Source organism: Lithobates pipiens, unplaced genomic scaffold (assembly GCF_037356315.1).
Source record: "Lithobates pipiens isolate NorthernLeopardFrog02 unplaced genomic scaffold, aLitPip1_a1.2 Scaffold_22, whole genome shotgun sequence".
Classification (NCBI taxonomy): domain Eukaryota; kingdom Metazoa; phylum Chordata; class Amphibia; order Anura; family Ranidae; genus Lithobates; species Lithobates pipiens.
The window spans coordinates 185,033,200-185,056,290 of NW_027507784.1; the positions used below are offsets into that span (position 1 = coordinate 185,033,200).

At 43.4% G+C, this 23,091-nt stretch overlaps 1 protein-coding gene across 1 annotated transcript in view; it reads right to left on the minus strand.

Moving 5' to 3' along the window:
• The window catches only part of LOC143924420 (ATP-dependent 6-phosphofructokinase, liver type), a 336,686-nt gene that overhangs the window by 171,716 nt on the left and 141,879 nt on the right, over positions 1 to 23,091 (minus strand). The window contains exons 9-10 of the mRNA XM_077448722.1: positions 21,289 to 21,381; positions 12,433 to 12,558 (exon numbers count right to left, since the gene is read on the minus strand). Coding sequence (XP_077304848.1) covers positions 12,433 to 12,558; positions 21,289 to 21,381 — 219 coding nt within the window. The remainder of the gene's footprint in view (positions 1 to 12,432; positions 12,559 to 21,288; positions 21,382 to 23,091) is intronic.

Here is a 23,091-nt window from a genome sequence, read left to right on the forward strand (position 1 = left end):
CAAAATAAAGGTGCAAAGATACAAATCTTTGCTTTCCACAAAGGCTAGGAAGTCTTTCTGGTGAAGGTAGTTAAAGCGGTTCTGCGCCTAAAAAAAAAAAAAAATATTAAAAGTCAGCAGCTACTAATATTGCAGCTGCTGACTTTTAATAAATGGACACTTACCTGTCCCAGGATCCAGCGATGTCGGCGGCAGATGACGAGCGATCGCTCATCTCTCTGCTGCCCCTGCCGCCATCCTGTCAGGGATTCAGGAAGTGAAGCGTTGCGGCTTCACTGCCCGGTTCCCTACTGCGCGTCTCTTCTGGTCCACGCTGTGTCCTGGGAACTGTGCGTTTCCCAGAACACAACGGGGGGGGGGGGCGTCTGCGGGGGTCTGTCCCGGGAGTGCAGATACCTGGATTATCCAGGTAACTGCACCCCCCTCCCCCCTGAAAGGTGCCGATTGTGGCACCGGAGGGGTGGAGGGATCAGATTAGCGGAACTTCCCCTTTAGGGTGGAGAACCGCTTTAATAAATGGATTAGGGGATCTTTTTTCCTCAAATGACAGAGGATATTCTATTAGACAATTAAATGTCCTATAATACCTCAGGGGTTGTATACATGCTGCAATGGCATCATGGCTTGCAGTATGTGGGCTGTAGAACAAGAACCTTAGCTAAAAGAGTCAGTGAGCATGTATATAATTTTAAAAAGGATATCAAAAACCATAATATTTCAGCTCCTTTCACCAAATTTTATAATGGGAATCCAGAAGGCTTACAATTTTAGGGCATGTAAAAAAACCAAAAAAAATACCAAAAAAAAATAAAAATAAAAAAAAACACAAGAGTGATTGGAGAGTGGGCAACTTTAGACATAAAATAACTTGGGAGGAAACTAAATGGATTTATAGACTTCATACTATGGTTTCCAAGGAGTTGAAGGTCAAAGATTGAAATGGTTTTATTGTTTTGAGTTTTAACATTCCCATATTAATTTTTTTAACTTGTTATTTTTTTATTCAGATTACGTTATCTGTTCATGCTTATCAATACAAAATTGTAGATGGTTTCAATTATGCGATGTTAAAAATATTTTAGCAATATGGCATTCTATAAAAAAAATTATTGTAACAATGTATGATTAAGAATCGTGTGATGCTTGAGGGCAATTAAGGAATACGGGATAAAAAAAAAAAAAAGTTAATGTAAGGGTTAATGTACATGAAGCCCATTTTCTATAAGGAATTCCATTAATTATTATAAAGAGAGTTCCAAATTGCTTGATGTATGCTATGAAGCTTGTGGTGAACAATGGTAATGAAAGGATCAAGGTTTGGAATGACTATTGAGTAGGTAAAGTGGAAGTCCATGCAAAAACTAAATTCCCTGCATCTATAGCCATCAACATTCTAACACTAACCTCTCTAGCCATGTAAAGAAAAAAAACGCATGTATCCATACCTTTTCTGCAGGCGCTCCGACCCGATCTCCAGTGGCAGAAGCTCTGCTGAGTACATGTCCGCCAACAGCTGTGAAACAAATAGGAAGAGACTTCACCCGTAGAGTTACTATGGGGCTTCCATTGGCAGACGTGTTCTCTGCACCCACCCACACAGTGAAGCCGCAGCTGACAGCTCAGCGTGGGATCAGAGCTTCTGCTACTGGAGATCAGGTCGGGCGAGCACAAGCCCAGCAGCTCTAGCCGTGGTCACGAGCATGAGCCCAGCAGCTCCAGCCGTGGTCTTGGGTCCTCGTTGAATAAACTGATAACAGCAGGAGTCACTGGCTCCTGCTGCTGTCAATCAAATCCAGTGACACGAGAGTCGGGGGAAAGGGAGAGTCCTGCTGTCTGTGTCAATGGACGCAGCAGCAGGACTCGGTAGCATATCCGCACCGATACCCCCAGGGAAAGTCTCCCTGTGGGGGCACCTGATGAGGAGACAGGAGCGCTGCTGGGACTCCTCAGAAAAGGAAGATCCGGGCTGCTCTATGCAAAACCCTTGTATGTATGACATTTTTTTTGTAAAATAGCAACACAAACCTTTACAATCACTAAGTTTGGTGTGCAAACCTACCCTCTATCCCTTGAAAAAGTAATGATGATGATGATAGGTGGCACAGTGGTGTAGTGGTTAGCACTCTCACCTGGCATTAAAAAGGGTCACTGGTTTGAATCCCAACCATGACACTACCTGCCTGGAGTTTGCATGTTCTCCCTGTGCCTGTGTGGGTTTCCTCCAGGTACTCCGGTTTCCTCCCACACTCTAAAGACATGCAGGTAGGTTAATTGGCTCCTCACCAAAATTGGCCCTAATATATGAATAGGGACCTTGGATTGTGAGCTCCTTTAGGGTAGGGACTGATGTGTGTGCAATGTACAGGGATAGGGACAATTGTAGACATTCACTCAGGTTGAACTGGATGGATTGGTGTCTTTATTCAACCTTACTGTGTAACTATGAAACAAGTCAGTAGGAGGAAACGAAGAGCGGTACAAGATAATGTATAGTAAGTGATCCAGATTCTTTCATCTAATGTCTGTTCATAGCTCAGATTTTATTGAAATTTTTGCAGTGCATTTAACACTTAAAAACCCATACACTGTGTTGGTGAAGGAGATACAAAATAGCCAGGGCAAAACAACTTTTTCAAATGTTTCTCTTCATCTTCTAAATGAAAAACTGCTTTTTCATTCAATTCAAACACAAATAATAATAATAATAATAATAATAATAATAATAATAATAATAATAATAATAATAATAATAATAATAATAATAATAATAATAATAATAATAATAATAATAATAATAATAATAATAATAATAATATATATATATATATATATATATATATATATATATATATTTTCATATATTCTCCAGATTAACATCGTGCTCCACTCCACCCAGTGCATTTTAGATCATTCACCAGAACATATTGACCGGGGTTAACAAAAGGTCTGACCTTCAACAAATGCTCGGTGGTTTGTTGTAGTATTTTTTTTTTATTGATTTATGTATTGAAATGCGCACAATTAATTTTTTCAGGTAACAATAGTAAAGTAGCATTTTTAGAAGTTGTATATATGTCTTATTGTGCAAAAGTTTTAGGCTGGTGTGTAAAAATGCTGTAAATTAGGAATGCTTTAAGAGATAGAAATGTTAATAGTTTATTTTTTATCAATTTAACAAAATTGAAAGTAAAATGAACAGAAAGGAAATTGAATCAAATCAATATACTAACTTTGCCTTCAAAACAGCATAAATTCCTCTATGTACACTTGCACAAAATTTGGAAAAAACTCGGCAGGTAGGTTATAAACATCTTGGAGAACCAAATGACAAATCTGTGGATGTAGGCTACATAAAAATCCCTCAGTCTCTTTATGCTATAAGGCTAGGTTCACATTGCAGCTATGCGGGAACGCCGCAAATCCGCTGTGGGTTCCCGCATCGCATGCCTCCCGGCGGCAGTTCACACTGCCCTATGCGAACTGCTGGGAGTGTCAGTGAAACGTTAATGACACCCCCAGATCAGTTCGCATATCGCAGTGCGATCTGCAAACTCGGACAGGGATCGCATGGTGTGAACACCCATGCGATACGATTCTGCTGCGGACCAAAAAAAGGGTCCTGTGCGAGTTTGGGCCGGGTGCGATGCGAATTCAGCCATACTATCTGTATGGCTGAACTCGCATCGCACAGAGATCGGATGTGATTTGCACTGCAGTGCGGTGCAAATCACATCCGGTTCTCGTAACCGCTGCAATGTGAACCCAGCCTTAATCTTTATTAATTCCAGACAGACTCGACGTTCAGATCAAGTCTCTGTGGAGGCCAAACCATCACTTTCAGGGCTCCCTGTTCTTTATGCCGAAGCTAGCCCTTAATGACATTGGCTGTATATTTAGGGTCCTTGTCCTTCTGCAGAAAAAATTTGGGGCCAATCACATGCCTCCCCAATGGTATGGCATGATGGATAAGAATCTGCCTGTATTTTTAGCATTGAGTACATCATTGATCCTGACCAAATCGCCAACTCTTTTTTGCAAAAATGCAGCCCTAAACTTGCAAGGAACCTCCAACAAGCTTCACTGTTACCTGCAGACACTCATTATTATACTGCTCTGCAGCCCTTTGGCAAACAAACTGCCTCCTGCTAGTGTAAAACATTCAAAATGTTGATTCATTAGTCCAAAGAACCTGCTGTCAGTTTTTTTGCACTCCAGTTGCTACGTTTTCATAGTCGAGATGCTTAGCTTTGTTTCCTTGTCAGGGGTATGGCTTTTTGGCCGCAATTCTTCCATGAAGACCACATCTGGCCAGACTTCTTCAGACAGGTGTACCTGGGTCCCACTGGTTTCTGCCAGTTCTGTGCTGATGACACTGCTGGATGTCGAAGTGAAGTAAGCGCGATGTGTCTTTCATCTACTGCACTGTTTGCAGTCCTTGGCCGATAACTGTGCTACGGTCCTCAACATGGCCCTTTTTTTTTTTTTTTGCTTCTTCAAAAGAGCATGAAAAGCACATCTTGAAATCCCAGTCTGCTTTGAAATGTTTGGCTTTGTGTCTTGTTGCTGTCTTGCCATGGTGTATGACCTGTAACATGAAACAGTCTTCTACAACCTTGCCTTAGTAGCAGCTAGGTGTTCCTCACCCAATTTAAAGCCTCCTACACTGCCATTTTCATTTTATTCAGCTATGTTTCAACCTACATATGAAATTGATAATCATTGGCTCCTGCTTGGTATGACTAGTTAATCAGACACCTGACTCTAATCCTACAAAATCCATGACTCTGTGCAAGTGTAAGAATTGATGCTGGTTTGAAGCCAAAAAGGTAGTCACGCCAAATATTGATTTGACCTTGATTTTTCTTCTGTTTGATCACTTTGCATTTTGAAAATTAATATAAAATATATATATATATATATATATATATATATATATATATATATATATATATATAATTTCTTTCTTTCTTTTTTTTTTAAGCGTTTTTGCTTTACATTTCTTCACATCCGCTTAAAACCTTTGCATAGTACTGTATACGATTTTGGTATAGAGTGCTCTGAATTGGATATTATAATTAAATCCAGAGGGACGCTGTCTCTTAAATGCCATGCAAGTGCCTCTTGGATGTATAGGCTCCTCAGTACAACACTTAAACCAAAGTGCTCTATGCATGCAAGCTGACAGGGGAGTCATTCGGGAAATATACAGTGCCTTGAAAAAGTATTCATAACCCTTGAAATGTGCCCTATTTTGTCATGTTACGACCAAAAACTTAAATGTATTTAAGAAAGAGCAACACAAAGTGGCACACAATTGTGAAGTAGAAGGAAAATGATAAATAGTTTAACATTTTTTACAAATAAATATCTGAAACATGTAGTGTGCATTTGTATTCAGCCCTCTTTACTCTGATAACCCCAACTAAAATCTAGAGGGGAACCAATTGCCTTCAGAAGTCACCTAATTAGTAAATAGAGACCACCTGTGTGTAATTTAATCTCAGTATACTTACAGCTGTTCTGTGAAACCCTCAGAGGTCTGTTAGAGAATCTTAGTGAACAAACAGCATCATGAAGGCCAAGGAACACAACAGACAGGTCCACCTAAACTGACAGCCCGGGCAAGGTGAGCATTAGAGAAGCAGCCAAGAGACCCATGGTAACTCTGGAGGAGATGCAGAGATCCACAGCTCAGGTGGGAGAATCTGTCCACAGGACAACTATTAGTCGTAAACTCCACAAATCTGGCCTTTATGGAAGAGTGGCAAAAAGACAGAAATTGTAAAAAGTCCCATTTGCAATCTGTGAGAAAACAGAACTTGAGCTATTTTTCAAAGAAGAATGGGCAAACATTTCACTCACTAGATGTGCAAAGCTGGTAGAGACATCCTCAAAAAGACTTGCAGCTGTAATTGCAGCGAAAGGCGGTTCTACAAAGTATTGACTCAGGGGGGCTAAATACAAATGCACGCCATACTTTTCAGATATTTGTAAAAAATTTGGTAAACCATTTATCATTTTCCTTCCACTTCACAATTATGTGCCACTTTCTGTTGGTCTATCACAAAAAACACATTTACATTTTTGGTTACATGACAATGTGGAAAATTTCAAGGAGGTATGAATACTTTTTCAAGGCACTGCAATAGGAAACCTCCAGCAGCCCATCACAGCTGTAGTACAAGATTAGAGTAATTTGCACCAGACATTCTATGACTAATGGATCAACCACAAGGGTGACCAAATCCTAATAGCTTTTGAACATTCAGTGATATTTTAGCAATCCAAAGGGGGATATTTACTAAAGGAAGATCCACTTTGCACTGCAAGTGCACTTGAAAGTGAAGTCGCTATAGATCCGAGGGGGACATGCAAGGAAAATAAAAAAAAACAGCATTTAAGCTTGCACATGATTGGATGATAAAATCAGCAGAGCTTCCACTCATGTCAGATCTACCCCTTATATTTAGAGTGACTGCACTTCCAAGTGCATTTGCAGTGCAAAGTGGATTTGCTTTTCGTAAATAACCCCCAAAGTCACAGAGACAGAGTGAAGAGCTGTGCCTGTAAGCCCACGTACACACGGTCGGAGATTATGCCAACCAAATCCGTCGGATTTTGCCCGTCGGATTTAGTCCGACGGATTGTGTCCGAAACTGTTGCATACACACGGTCGGGCCAAGTTGTCGAAAAATCAGATCTTTCATAACGTGATGACATAATTTAGTTACAATGGGACTACATTTAGGCTAGTAGCCAATAGCTTTGATGTAGGAATTTGATCTGAGCATGCGTGGCACTTGATCCGATGAAAATGCTCTACACATGATCGGATTAGGTCCGTCCGGCCCAGTTGGTCGGGAAATATTTCCAACATGTTGGAAAATTGGGTCGGACGGAGATTCGGACGGAATCAGTCCGATGCATACCACACACAGTCGGATTATCTGACGACACGGTCCGATAAGACTCATTCCGACAGATTCTCTGACCGTGTGTACAAGGGCTAAGACAGAACAGAGCTCTAAAGAACCCTAGTCTGGGAACAGAGACCCCCCCCCCCCCCCCCAACTACTTATCATTTGGGTTCTTGAGGACAGATGCATCCTCCTCTCAAACACTGGTCACTTTGTTAAGGTTGGACACTGTTAGGTCCACAGTGGGGGCAGACCCCTTTTATAACCTAGTCAAAACAGATGCAAGGCTTATAGTTGCTTGGGGATGCAAACAGGAGGTTTAAAATCAATTTTAATAAAGACTAGAGGGTGCATTAGGAAAGTCTTGGTGATCCAAAGAGCTCTAAAGAACCCTAGTCTGGGAACAGCACTAATAGAAGTAGTGTAATCCTCCAGTTCTAAAGTGCTCCTCACTGCATTGGTAAAGCCTGTTTTACACAGACTTTAGCTTGTATAAGAGCAGTGTAAACAACAAGATTTTACAGAGCATTTACAGAGCTTTCAAAGTACCATACAGCTCCAGGTTGTAAAATGTTAAACATAGATCTTAATGGAAGCACTGGCTGTCACTTTAAACAAGCTGTTAGCAGGCTTCAGCGCTATTTAAAACGTGTTGAAAACCTGTCAAAGCCTGCTAGCAGCTTGTTTAAAGTGACAATCAGCACTTCCATAAAGATCTGTGTATAACATTTTCCCAACCGAAGCTGAAGGGAGCTTTAAATGATCAGAGTAAGCTGCTCAAAGCTTTCAGAAAGCTTTGCAAAAGCTTGCTGAAAGTTTCCTAAAAGCTTACTGTTCACACTGCTCCTATACAAGCTGAAGCCCATGTGAAACAGGCCTAAAAATCAAAGCAGACTCCTTCAATCTAGGAGTAATAGAAGGAAACAGTCTTATAGGAGATAAGCTCATCCAGTAGGGACTGAAGAGACTCAAAATCAGAGTCTGCGGGGAAAGGCGCAGAAGCACATTTGTGATTTGGGCCATAAAGTCATGCAGGTAAAGACCTCCTTAGAAAAGGCCAAGGAGGCAGCCACACCCAATGGCGCTACAGACTCTAGGAGCACAGGGTGGCATGGCTCAAGGCTGCATAAATCATCCACATTAGTAGGTGTACTGCAAGCAGCAAAAGAGCCATTAGTAGAGTCAAAGCTGGGGCTACCCGGGACAATGAAACTTTCCCCACGTCTAGAGTTAGACATGTTGTAACAGCATGGCAGTATGCCTTCATAGGCTGATAGCAAGAGGCCAGGTCAGGCTCCCAGTGCTCAGCCTATGCCGAGTGAGTCGTAAGAGGCAGGGCAAGTGTAATGACAATAGCTCTGGACCTGGATTTTGCTTTAGGAACCCAGTGCCTGAAGGCCATGTCCTGGCATTCCTGGCAATGTTAAGTCCAGTGGAGTCCATTTGTGGCACACGAAAAGCCAAGAAAGGGGTAGGCCATGTGGGATAGCTGCAAACATAGAAACCAGCTCTAGCTTAACTGGAAAAAGGGTCTTGGATTGAATAACAAAAAAGGAAAATAAATGCTAGCAAAAATAGGCTAGTCTTTTCACAGCAGGGCAGAGAAAAGACATCCATCCTCCAAGGACAAGAAAACAGAGAGGCATGCTAATAGTAGGATCATATTGTGTAACAGCCACTGCACACTACCAGCTCAGCATGTTGTAAAATGTGAACACAGCCCCAGCCCTTAGCTCCTCATAGGCTACGCACCCTGACACGGTTTTCCCCTCCCACGGCTTAAACGTAGGGGTCCCCTACGATTAAGCCCTGTGGCCAGGCAACACGTGACATGGCTGTGGCCTTGGAGGAGCCAAGGTTAAGGCAATTTTCACAATAAAACTACATGCTGAGTCGGTAGTGTTCAGCATCTGTTACACAGTATAATGCAACGCTAGCTGGATGAGCTTTTAGAGGATTGCGCCGTCTTTTAGTTGTGGATCACCGGAGTGACAATATTGAAGAGCACTTGGCACAGTGCTGCAAGTTACTGAGTATGCCGATAGTGGGAGTTGACCTGTATTTCAAAAAAAAAAAAAAAAAGGCGGGGGGGGGGGTGGAGTGGGGTACAAAACTATCATCTTCCACACAAAAAAAAGCTCAACTTTCATGGGGATAAAACGATCCAGCTATGTATATAAAAAAAAATAAAAAATATTCAGATTTGAATGGCATTTCCCAAAACTGACTCTGTGTTCACAAATCACGTTTAACCACTGGGTACTTAAACACCCTTAATAACCAGACCAATTTTCAGCTTTCGGTGCCCTCACATTTTGAATGACAATTACTCAGTCATGCAACACTGTACCCATATGAAATTTTTGTCCTTTTTTTTCCACACAAATAGAGCTTTCTTTTGGTGGTATTTAAGAAAAAAAGACCAAAATTCTGTAAAGAAAAAAAAAAGAATTGTTCTTTGTTTCTGTTATAAAATTTAGCAGATTAGTAATTTTTCTTCATAAATTTTGGCCAAAATTTATACTACTACATATCTTTGGTAAAAATAAGTACAAATTGGTGGATATTATTTGGTCTTTTTGAAAGTTATAGAGTCCACAAGCTATGGTGCCAATATCTGAAAATTGATCACATCCGAAGGACTGACGGCCTATTTCATTTCTTGAGACCCTAACATGCCAGAAAAGAACAAATATCCCCCAAATGACCCCTTTTTGGAAAGAAGACATTCCAAGGTATTTAGTAAGAGGCATGGTGAGGTTTTTGAAGTTGTCATTTTTTCCTACAATTCTTTGCAAAATCAAGATTTATTTTTTTCCTTTTTTTCACAAAATTGTCATATTATCAGGTTATTTCTCACACACAGCATATGCATACCACAAATTACACCCCAAAACACATTCTGCTATTACTCCCGAGTACGGCGTTACCACGTGAGACTTTTACACAGCGTGGCCACATACAGAGGCCAAGCATGCAGGGAGCACCATCAGGCGTTCTGGAGCACCCAGGACAATTCTGATATTTCTCCCCTACATGTAAAAATCATAATTTATTTGCTAGAAAATTACATAGAACCCCAAAACATTATATATGTTTTTTTAACCACTTGCCGACCAGCGCACGCCGATGTACGTCGACAGAATGGCACGGGCAGGCAAATGGGCGTACATGTACGTCCCTTTAAATTTGCCGCCCTGCCATCGGGAGCGCGCCGCCGGCGGCGCGCTCTCGCGCTAGTCGGGCCCCTTGTGAGTCCGGTCGCGGGACATGCGGACTCGATCGCCGCGGGCATACCCGCGATCGTCTCACGGATCGGCCAAATGAAGAAATGCTGTTGTAAACAGCATTTCTCCATTCTGCCTAGCAACTAGTGACGCTGATCTCTGCTCCATGTGATTGGAGCAGAGATCAGTGTTCACTAAATGAAAGCCCAACCCCCCCACAGTTAGTAACACACCCCTAGGAACACTTAACCCCTTCACTGCCAGTGTCATTTACACAGGAATCACTGCATTTATATAGCAGTGATTACTGTATAAATGACAATGGTCCCAAAAATGTGTCAAAAATGTCCGATGGGTCCCCCACAATGTCGCAGTCACAATAAAAATAAAAAAAAAATAAAAATAATCGCTGATCGCCGCCATTACTAGTAAAAAAAATAAAATAATAAAAAATGATAAAAAATGATTAATAAAAATGCTATAAAACTATCCCTATTTTGTAAACGCTATAACTTTTGCGCAAACCAATCGCTTATTGCGATTTTTTTTTACCAAAAATATGTAGAAGAATACGTATCGGCCTAAACTGAGGGAAAATTTTTTTTTTTTTTGATATTTTTGGGGGATATTTATTATAACAAAAAGTAAAAAATAATGCGTTTTTTTCAAAATTGTCACTCTATTTTTGTTTATAGCGCAAAAAATAAAAACCGCAGGGGTGATCAAATACCACCAAAAGAAAGCTCTATTTGTGAGGAAAAAAGGACGTAAATTTTGTTTGGGAGCCATGTCGCACAACCGCGCAATTGTCAGTTAAAGCGACGCAGTGCCGAATCGCAAAAAGTGGTCTGGTCTTTGACCAGCAAATTGGTCCGGTCTGAAAGTGGTTAAGCAAAGACCCTAGAGAATACAATGGTGGTCGTTTCAACTTTTTATCACAAACAGTAAAGCCCAACAGTTAGCCCAATGTTTTTGTATAATGTGAAAGATGAAGTTACGCCGAGTAAATAGATACCCAACATGTCACCCTTCAAAATTGCACACGCTCGTGGAATGGCGCCAAAACATCGCTACTTAAAAATCCGCATAGGCGACACTTTAAATTTTTTTACTGGTTACATGTTTTGAGTTACACAGGAGGTCTAGGGCCAAAATGTTTGCTCTCACTCTAACGTTCGCAGCGATACCTCACATGTGTGGTTTGAACACCGTTTTCATATGTGGGCGGGACTTACGTATGTGTTCGCTTCTGCATGCGAGCTCATGGGGACAGGGGCGCTTTAAAAAAAAAAATCTTTTTTATTGTTCAATTTACTTTATTTTAGTTTCACATTTTTTTCCCCAAAAATAATTTTGATCACTTTTATTCCTATTACAAGGAATGTAAACATCCCTTGTAATAGGAATATGGCATGACAGGTCCTCTTTACAGTGAGATATGGGGTCAATAAGACCCCACATCTCGCCTCTAGGCTGGGAAGCCTGAAATAAAAAATAAAAAAATAAAAAAAAACGGCAGGGTATTGGGTATTGCAGAGTATTGGCAGGGTATTGGGTATTGCAGAGTATTGGTGTGTATTGGCAGGGTATTGCAGAGTATTGGCAGGGTATTGGTAGGGAATTGAGGGGTTAATTTTCGGTGAGCAGCGATGTGGGCACTGCAGATGCAGCCCACAGCACTGCTGACACCGATCTCTTCCCCCTCCACTGTACTACCGATCGGTACAGAGAGGGGAGGGAGGAACCGGCGTCATAACATGACGCCGGTTTGTTTACAAGTGATCGCTCCATCATTTGATGGAGCAATGACGCGGTAAACGGACACGTGACGAGCGGCCGTTTACCGCGATCTGTGCGGTCACGGATGCTCTCGAGCGAAATTCTGGGAGCCCGTTAATTAACGGCCTCTCAGAGTTAAACAACTGCCCTGAAGCCTTTAATCAAACTCCAGGCACACAGCTAAATACACATTTAAAATACATAGCATATTTGCAGACATTTTTCTTTTCTAAGCAGGTTGTGTAAAATAACAGACTTGTGTACAGAATTTCACATCAAATTGGCAAGTAAACATTTTTAGATATGCATGTAGTTGTTTGCCTGGAATACATATTTTGTTAAATTATACAGCGAATTTAAAAACACCTGTGAAAGGGGATTTCATCTCATTAGTGCTATATATATTTGCAGGAATATGGATATCATCTATTTTATGTGGAAAAAAAATTAAATGCAATTTTAATATTATATTATGGTTATAAAATTAGAGAACAGATGAAAATACATACCACTTGAACACATTCCATCAATGGCAGTCGGACAGACTGGTTACCAGACAGGCTTACAACACAGGCTGGAGTTTCAGGTGTTGCTTCCATCAACGCAATAACTGCTTCCATACCCATTTTACTGCTCTGCAAACACAAACATAGGCAAAGATGATATTAAAAACATAAAAGGTTATTTTTTAAAGTGTCCTTAGAAAAAAAATATAAGATTAGTAAATAATGTTAATGTTTTGTGTTCTACCTCTAGGTGTGCTCCCTGGGCAGAACTGTGGTTTAAAATTATGAACACCTTGGGGCTGATTTACTAAGTTCGGTACAAAATCTGATGCAGCTCTGCATAGAAACCAAACCAATTATTTTTTTTGTAAAAGCTTATTTGAACAAGCGGATTGGCTATCATGCACAGCTGCACCAGTTTTGCACTCTAGTTTTAGTAAATCAACCCCCTTGAGTCCTTAAAAGCAATTTCACATTGTAGACTGACGTGCAAGAAATTTTAAAACTGTACTACATTTTGAATGCTTTGCTTATCTATTACATAGTGCACTCCTATTCTTCACACGACACTAATAGCACTAATAATGTTTTCGTTCACATTCTTGCAATTGATAATAAACTAGCCCACCTATGCACTCCCTTCAATTATTAAACCCAAAAAGAATTGTGCACTTGTGCAAAATGGTGATGCTGCACGTATTTGTACATTTTCCTTGCGTTCGGTATATATAACTACTATATAAGTGTGCAAAACCAAAACATCAGTAACACAGAAATAAATCATATATAATCATAAATTATATATAATCATAACTCATAATAGAGGGCTTCATACACAATATACATAAAAATATGTAGTAAAGTGTCCATCACTAAATATATAATTGAAACTTGTGCACGATTAAAAAAATAGGATTTTTTTTGTACTCGCCGTAAAATCCTTTTCTCTGTAATTCACCGACTGATACAGCTCCTCTCTGTAACAAAATGGGTTGTTAGCCCTATCACTAGGAGATACTAGGCAAAGTTGTAATACAACACTTCTGGACTCTTAGTTCCGCCCAGGGGGCAGTCCCTTAGGCTACAATCCCCACACTCTGCCCTAGCAGCCTCAGTACGTCAACAAGCAGTATAACGTAAAGAGAAAAAAGGAGGGGCGGGTGCTGTGTCGGTCAGTGTATTACAGAGAAAAGGATTTTATGGTGAGTACAAAAAATCCAATTTTTTCTTATATTCACTGACCGACACAGCTCCTCTCTGTAACAAAATGGGACGTCCCCAAGCAGTGCCAAACGAGGGGTGGGAAACAGCAGCATAAAAAACGACCATGGTAGATGGGAACTAGTGAAACTATACCCACACAAAAAGAACAGCAGTGCGTGAAAAAAAACACCATGTACCACAGGGTACCCTCAACAGGAGTAATCCCCAAGACCGAAGCGACCTGCGGAAGTAATGCAACAGTGCATTAACATAACAGTACTGCATTTTTATCGAAAAACCAGGAAAAAATATCGATTGCATATTCAATTGAAACTACACGGCCGCCTGCAAAACTTTGCGGCCAAAACAGGCATCAGCTGATGCACTGACGTCTACCTTGTAGAACTTGGTAAAACATATGGACAGACGACCAGGTCGCCACCTTACACACCTGAGCGACCAACGCTTGGTGTCCGAAGGCCCAAGACGTTCCGATTGCCCTTGTGCAGTGGGCCGTGACCGGAAAGGGGGGCACCTGCCCCTTCAAGGCGTAGGCTTGTACTATAATCTGTCTGATCCACCTGGAAATGGTGGCCAACGAGACCACCATGCCTTTCTTTGGACCAGCCACCGAAACAAACAGTGAGTCTGACTTCCGAAAGGAAGCAGTGGCAGACAAATACACCTTCAGAGCCCTAACCACATCCAGAGCGTTAAGGGCCACCTCCTTAGGGTGCTTCGGCTTAGGACACAGAGATGGTAATACAATGTCCTCATTGATATGAAAAGCTGAGACCACTTTCGGTAGAAAAGACGGTTGCGGACACAACACCACCTTATCCCTGTGGATAACCAGATAGGGCGACTTGCAGGACAAGGCCGCCAATTCCGAAAACCTCCTGGGCAATGTGATGGCCACTAGAAAGACCATTTTCGGGGAAAGAGTCAACAGGGGAATGGGGGTAATGGTGGACGCACTGGAGGCAATACGCATCGTACCCCCCTGAACAAAGGTACTCACTTAGGAGTGCGATGCCAGGGGTCGTTGGAAAAAGACAGCTAAGGCCAAGATGTGCCCTTTGATGGTGCTTAATACCAATCTCTGATCAACTCCTTGCTGGAGAAACAGCAGGATCCTGGATATGGAAAAGGAGCGCGGATGCCATCCTCTCGCCTTACACATGGAGATGTAGGCTTTCCAGGCACGATGGTATATCTTCCGAGAAGAAGATTTCCGTGCCCTCAACATAGTTGGAATCACTGAGTCCGACAGAACCCAGTTCCTCAACACCTGGCTTTCAATAGCCATGCCATTAAAGCCAGCGATGGTAAAGCACGATTGAGAATTGGACCTCGAGACAGGAGGTCCTCTCGTAACAGCAGTTGCCAGGGAGCGTCTGCCACCAGACGCACCAGGTCTGCGTACCAAGGACGCTGAGGCCAATCTGGGGCAACCAGAATCACTGGGATCACCTCGGCTTCCACTCTGCGAAGCAGACGTGGCAACAGTTTCAGTGGAGGAAAGGCGTAGATCAGCTGGTACTGATCCCACGGAGCCACCAGCGCATCTGACGTGTCTGCCCACGGATCTCTCATCCTGGACACGAATCTTGGCACCTTCTGATTGAGACGGGAGGCCAGTAGATCCACATCTGGTGTGCCCCACTTCAGGCACAGAAGTCTGAATGTCTCCGGATGCAATGCCCATTCTCCTGGGTCCAGCATCTGTCGACTCAGATAGTGCGCCTGCCAGTTCTCCACTCCCGGGATGTAAATGGCCGACAGGGCCGGTACGTGTCGCTCTGCCCACCGAAGTATGTGAGCGACCTCCCGTGCAGAGGCTGAGCTTCTTGTTCCCCCTCAGTGATTGACGTACGCCACAGCCATGGCGTTGTCTGACTGTATCCTGATCGGATGCCCTTGAAGACTCATCAACCATGTGTGGTGACGCAGCCCGATCGCTCTCAATTTGAGCAGATTGATCGGCAACTCGGATTCTTACGTCGACCAGAGGCCCTGAGCCGACTGAACCCCCATCACTCCACCCCAGCCGGATACACTGGCCTCCATTGTGATCACCACCCATTTCAGAGGAAGGAACGATTTTCCGGACTGAATCACCGGGGACCTCAACCACCAGATCAGTGAATCCCTGACTGACTGACTCACCTGGATCTGTCGATCTAGGGACAACTGAGATTTGTCCCATTTTGACAAGATCTCCTTCTGCAGAACTCTGGTGTGGAACTGGGTGTAAGGTACTGCCTCGAAGGAGGCTACCACGCGTCCCAGTACTCGCATGCAAAACCAGAGCGACGACCACTTGCTGTTCATCAGTAGTTTCATCGTGGATCTGAGAGTCTGTAATTTGTCTGAAGGGAGAAATACTCTCGCTTCCCTGGAGTCCAACAGCAAACCTAGGCACTCCAGACGCTGGGTCGGCACAAGCACCGACTTCTTTAGCTTCAACAGCCACTCAAATTCTTGCAGGGTCTGCATGGTGATCGCCACATTCTCCTCTAATTCTGAGGCGGAAGATGCTCTCAGGAGGAGATCGTCTAGGTAGCCCACGATCGCGATCCCATGTTGTCACAGCAATGCCAAAACTGGAGCCAGTACCTTGGTAAAGACTCTGGGGGCTGATGCCAGACCAAAGGGAAGAGCCACAAATTGGTAATGGGCGTCCCCGACTGCAAAACGCAGAAACTTTTGATGCCGAAGGCATATGGGTATGTGCAGGTATGCATCCTGGATGTCTAAGGACACCAGGGAGTCCCCTTGATGGAGTGCAGCGACTACTGAGCGAACCGATTCCATTCTGAACCACTGCACTTTTACAAAGTCCTTGCTTCTTGGGCACCACAAACAGATTTGCGTAGAATCCCTGGAAGCGTTCTGAGTCCAGAACCGGTACAATCACCCCGCGATTCAGCAAATCCCTTACCGCCCCCAACAGGGCCTCCCGGCGAACCGGGGATACAGGTATGCTGTAGGGGAAGAATCTGTTTGGCGGCCAAGAGAGAAACTATCTTTTAGCCTGTGGAAATCAGATTGCAGACCCATTGGTCTGATAACCAGGAAGACCACCGGGCTGCAAACTCCTGAAGGCGACCCCCCACCCGAGACATGGGTGGGGGCAAACGGTCATGCGGTAGTACTTTCATTTGCAGGCTTGTTCGGCTTGCGATTCCAGGGACTTTGACCATCCGTGGGCGTCCCGTCGGGCTGGGGACGTTTTGTCGAAGCTCCGGGCGGACGAAAAAGCAGTTTGTGAGTGGAAAAAGAAGGCCCTTACCTACGGCAAGGCTCCTTAGCTTTCCTGGCCTGTGGGAGTAGTATACTCTTACCACCAGTGGCATTTTTAATAATGTCATCTAAGGAGGCTCCAATGAGACGGTCGCCAAGGAAGATACGTCAGGGCTTTTTTGAATGCCTGGTCAGAAGGCCAGCATTTTAGCCAAATTAGGTACCTCAGCATCACAGCTGACACTGAAGCCCTGGATAACAGAGGGAGCGCATCCAGGGCCACGTCACAGACATACTTAAGGCCTTGCACCAGTTGGTCTGCTAGTTCCACGCAGAAAGGGGAAGCCTGTTCTCCCAATTCACGGTGCAAAAGTTTTGCCCACTCAGTCAATGTCTGCTACACAAGCGCGGATGCCAGTACAGGTCGCACGGCTGACCCCACAACCCTAAACAAGGAACGAGCCACCACCTCGGCCTTCCTGTCCGTGGGATCCTTGAATGCAGGAGTCCCCTCAACCGGGATCATGGTTACTTTAATTAACCTGGATACTGGGGGGTCCACGAACGGAGGAGCCGACCATTTCTTGAGAAGGCTTTCCTCAAAGGGATAAGGCACCACCATGTATTTGGGGACCAAAAAGGTCAGTTTCGGGTGACCCCATTCCTTGTAAATGAACTTGTCAAAATAAGTCAGATACGAGAATACCTTAGGTGAGCGTGCTGGCTTGCGGGACCCAATAGGGACCGGTACCTCAGCAGAGGGATCCGCTGGATCCTGAATCTTCAGGGTATCACGCACAGCTGTGATAAGTGCTCCAATAAGCGCATTGTCACACACGGACCCGGACGGGGACTCATCCTCACTGTCCGAATGGCCCTGGTCAGCGTCATCTGACAAGACAGAGCAGGGGTGACCATCCTCAGCAGGACCCGAGTCTGCGTCAGAGCTCACCCCAGAGGACTTTTAGCACCTTTCTTCCCACGCACCGCCTCCATCTTGGTAACAAATTGAGGACCGCCGTCAGGGTGTCCATGGGGACTGCGCCATCCGCAGGTGACCCGGTTGCAATTGCCTGGATTTCGGGGGAAGAAAACCAGTTTCTGAAGCCATGCTGACCCTACCCCTATCTGCCACCAGAAGGGGACTTAGGAAAGTGACAGTCCCACCCTCCTTGCTGCCGCTGACTGAGGGGTTCTAACCCGCCGGACTCACCACCCTGTGGAGTTCCGTGCTATTTACAGCAGTGTCTGTAGACCCCTGGCGCTCCCAGATGCAGAGGGGCCAAAGCTGTGTGGGTGGCAGTCCGTCAGAACGATCGGTGAACGATCGCTAAGCGATCTGAAAAACGTGTCCAGACTACACAGAGGACTGTCCAGCGCTCTGTAATGACAAACAGGAAGCTGAGGGCACAGGAAGCTGCTGCTAGAGCACAAAAAATGTGGTCCGGCTTCAAGAAAATGGCCACCAGTGTTCTGAATAGGGAATCACCGGGAAAATGGCCGCTTGAAGCCCAGAAGCATGCTGTCCTTTGCCCATTCTGAAAATGGCCTCCAGCCAGCGCCATGAGAGGCAGAAAAAAAAACATGTGGCAGAGACACAGCGCTGCACCGACACAGGGAAAACTTCACAGGCACCTCCCGGGAGTTAAAGTACTCAGGATCCAGGCGCCCCCAGTCAGCCAGAACCCAGATGAGAGCCCAGGGGCGCACACACATCGCTCAGTATCCATGCACAGCAGGGGGAAGGGGGGGGAGGAGGAGAGATAGGGACAGGGGAGAGAAGAGGGGGGTGAGGGGGCCCCCAAATCGACCTCCCAGGGAATGCCCAGCCGCTCAACCCTGCCGAGATCGGGAGAGCTGTACTTACCCAGTCCTGAAGAGCTGGGAGACATTCCATTGTAGCCAACTCCTGATCAGTACAGGGAAGGTTACTGGCCCGGCATATTGTGACGCAGACATCAGTAGCCCGGTCATATGTATGCCCCGGAGCATAAAAGCTCACCGACCACCTCTGGAGCTGAGGTATGTCGTGGCCTGCCGAGCCGTAGATGCGACCTGCACACGGTCGATGGCTGGACTGGGGAGACTACAAGGATAAGTGAACTAGCCTGTCACCCAGCCGGCTGTTGATAGAAGATCACAGGATCATTCATCTTGCGAAAAAAGCCAAGCTTCTGCATTAAAAAGACATGGACCTATGGGCCCGCAGGGTTCCTAGGTCTTTCTCCTTCACTAGGCAAAATAAAACTGATGCTGCTAGGGCAGAGTGTAGGGATTGTAGCCTAAGGGATCATCCCCTGGCCGGAACTAAGTTCTGAAGTGTTGTATTATAACTTTGCCTAGTATCTCCTAGTGAGGGCTAACAACCCATTTTGTTACAGAGAGGAGCTGTGTCGGTCGGTGAAAATAAGAGAAAAGAAAGCTTAAAAATATAACATATTCAAGCCCACACTTGAAATCTTGAAAAGAAGTGATAATCCACAAGCAATAGGCCCAATCCACCTTGAAATCAAGCGAGTCATTTCCCTTACCAAAAGCGAATGATCTCCAAATTTTAAGACATTAAAGGGGTTGTAAAGGTTAGTGTTTTTCACACAAGCCCCTTCACCATCTTCGGCGGGGACGCGCTGTCCTTCTCTTCACAGAGACCCAGCCTTGATTGGATAGATTGATAGCAGCGCAGCCACTGGCTCCCGCTGCTGTCAATCAAATCCAATGACCCCGGGCACGAGTCATACATTCAGCTTCTATGGGCACCGCATGAATGTATCGGGAGCGCGCCTGCAAGGTAACCCCCCAGGGAGAGTGCTTCTCCTAGTAGATTATCTAATGCAGGCAGGAGTTACTGTATATAGTCTATTAAATAATATGTAAACCTAACCTTTCATAATCATGATATGTGCCTGCTGTACCATGTACTTTTTAAGAAAAAGTATTCCGTTCTCTTTATAGTGCTGTGTGTGTGAAATCCCTGGTGATCCTTCCAGTCGCTCTGCTTGCCTGTTAAAAACTCACCACACTAAGCAGAACATACTGTTCTCTAGCTATGCTGGAGACTCATAATTCCCTCCTCCAACGATCAGACTGGTCTTGACACACACCTCTTGTACAGCCTTTCACTTGGAAGATCAATGTGCTGCCGTTTCCCCTCCCCCTACGCTTATGCAGCTGAGAACAGAAGGAATGCGATCACTTATAGAAAAGGGGAAAACGTGTATATGTTTTTTTATTTCTTTGCCTTTCATTTCTATTGTAAACTAAATGGGTTGTTTTACTAAGCGATGGTTTAAAATCACTCTAAAGCCTTTTATAAATCAATGATTATATATACACGATTTACTGCTTACAATTGTAAGCTCTAATGAGTAGGGGTCTCTGATCCCTCCTGTATTGAATTGTATTGTAACTGTACTGTCTGCCCCCACGTTGCAAAGCACTGTGCAAACTGTTGGTGCTATATAAAGAAAGAAAGAAAGAAAAAAAAAAAAAAAGGGAAGGATTCCTACATAAGCATGGTTATAAAAAAAAACTTAAAATTACGCTGAAAAGACAGAACAGTAATCCATAAAAATGTATATCTTTTTGTGTCTGTTCCCTACTGTAGTAATTAACTTGGAGCCACTGATCAATATTAGGATAGGAGTTGCCCATCTATAAAGACGTTACTAAAAGACATAACAATGTAATATTGCTGTAAAATGTTACAAGCTGTAGATTACTTTCTGCCATAAGCCAACAGCAAACTCCCAGGAGCGTTTTTTGTTCGTAAGGCAAGGACTTCAGTGATACCACCATGATTGTTTATGAACCACCACAGTAACACTGCAAGTGAAAGATTCCCACAAGGGGAACTTGCAATACACTGTTGGAGCATTAAGGGTTAATGCAGTCTGACTTGCCACCAGACGCAGCAGTGGGAAGAAAGAATTTCTCCATGTCAAGAACCAAAGTCATCGATCTTCCAATATAATCTGAATCATAAGCCAGAACCCTGCTATCAGAGAGAGGTCATCCATCTAAGGACACTAGTAAAAAAAACAAAAAAAAACAAACTAAGGACTGCTGAGAGTAGGAGGGGTTAAGGTGTCCTGTACATTACAAAATACTTTTCAAAAATAAAAAAAAGTTTTGCAAACATGTACACACTGGTGAAAAACATCACATCCTTAGATAGTGGACTGTAAAGAGCTTTGAAAGGAAAAGGTATGCATTTACTAAAGTGAAGATTTTTTCACTTTTTTTAGGGTGCAACATAAGCCCAACTGAACCCCTCTGCACTATTAAGCAATTGGAAGGTTGTGAGTGGCACAGCTGCCATGTTGGTAACTAAAACCGTGCTATGGGACAAGAGTAAGTACGGTCCTGGAATTTCTGTTTACAAAAAAAATAAATAAAATAAATATGAGTTACCAAGACACGATCAAATGCTGATGGAGTTCCACCTCGTTGTACATGTCCAAGAACTGTGATTCTGGTATCAAATCCCAGGCGTTTAACAACCAGCTGTGAGAGAAAAACATTATACAAATTAGTCAAGTACTCCTCTACCAACACACTTTATATTTTAGGGTCCAGTCACACCTTGGCATTTTGCACCAATGCATTTTTTTGCATATATTAACCTATGTTGCATTGAGGCAGACAAGTTAAATAAATGGGCTGCCAATACACCAAAATGTACAAAAATAAATATATAAATAAATAAATGAAAGGATAGACCCTCACTCTTTAAAAGGAATGAAGCCCATCCATAGAGAATGGGCGCTTCTCAGTCATTATTATTATGGGACCAAATATGCCAGAACAGGAGAAATCAAATTGAACCCGAGAGACACTGACTTCTGGTTCCCGTTAAAGTAGAAGTAGGGTCAAAGCTCTTTTGGCCCTATTTCTCCTGTGGGTCACAAGGCGGCACTCCTGTGACTAGTATTCAGCCGACAGCAGGCTAAGGCCCACTGTTGGCTGACGTCACTCAGTCAGTCCAGGCTCTGGAGAGATGTTGACAATAATGTCGGACTCCATTCAGATGCCTGGACTGGCAGCTGGCTCAGATTCTCACAGGATAATATAAGATACTTTATTGTCATTGTATACATACATTTACCAGGGTACTTTTAAACAGCAAAAATATGTAGAAGAATATGTAAAAAGGACGTCAATTTTGTCTGGGAGCCACATCGCATGACCGCGCAATTGTCAGTTAAAGCGACGCAGTGCGCGAATAGCAAAAAGTGGTCTGGTCTTAACCCAGCAAAATGGTTCAGTCTGAAAATGGTTAAAATCACATAAAACATTCCTAAAACCCTGTACCTGGTGGGTTTACAGACAATACAGCCCTAGGGATAAAACTTTACACAATTAGTGTGCAATTAAAAGGGGCTGTAAAGTTAAGTATTTTTTCACCTTAACGCATCCTATGCATTAAGGTGAAAAAACACCTGGCAGATCTACTGTATACCTATAAATCCACTGTGCTGTTTTCACCACGAGACAGGCACTTCTTATCCTCCACCCTGCAGCTGGCATACCACACTACAGAACAGAGGAGAAGAATACTCCAAATTTTACCAGAAGCTTTAAGGGCAATCCAGCCAGTTTAACCACTTGACCACTGGGCACTTAAACACCCTTAATAACCAGACCAATTTTCAGCTTTCGGTGCTCTCGCATTTTGAATGACAATTACTCAGTCATGCAACACTGGACCTATATGAAATTTTTGTCCTTTTTTTCACACAAATAGAGCTTTCTTTTGGTGGTATTTAATCACCGCTGGGTTTTTTATTTTTTGTGCTATAAAAGAAAAAATACCGAAAATTCTGTAAAAAAAATGAATTTTTCTTTGTTTCTGTTAGAAAATTTAGCAGATTAGTAATTTTTTCTTCATAAATTTTGCCCAAAATTTATACCACTACATATCTTTGGTAAAAATAAGTACAAATTGGTGGATATTATTTGGTCTTTGTGAAAGTTATAGAGTCCACAAGCTATGGTGCCAATATCTGAAAATTGATCACACCTGAAGTACTGACGGCCTATTTCAATTCTTGAGACCCTAACATGCCAGAAAAGTACAAATACCCCCCAAATTACCCCTTTTTGGAAAGAAGACATTCCAAGGCATTTAGTAAGAGGCATGATGAGTTTTTTGAAGTTGTCATTTTTTCCCACAATTCTTTGCAAAATCAAGATTTTTTTTACTTTTTTTTTTTT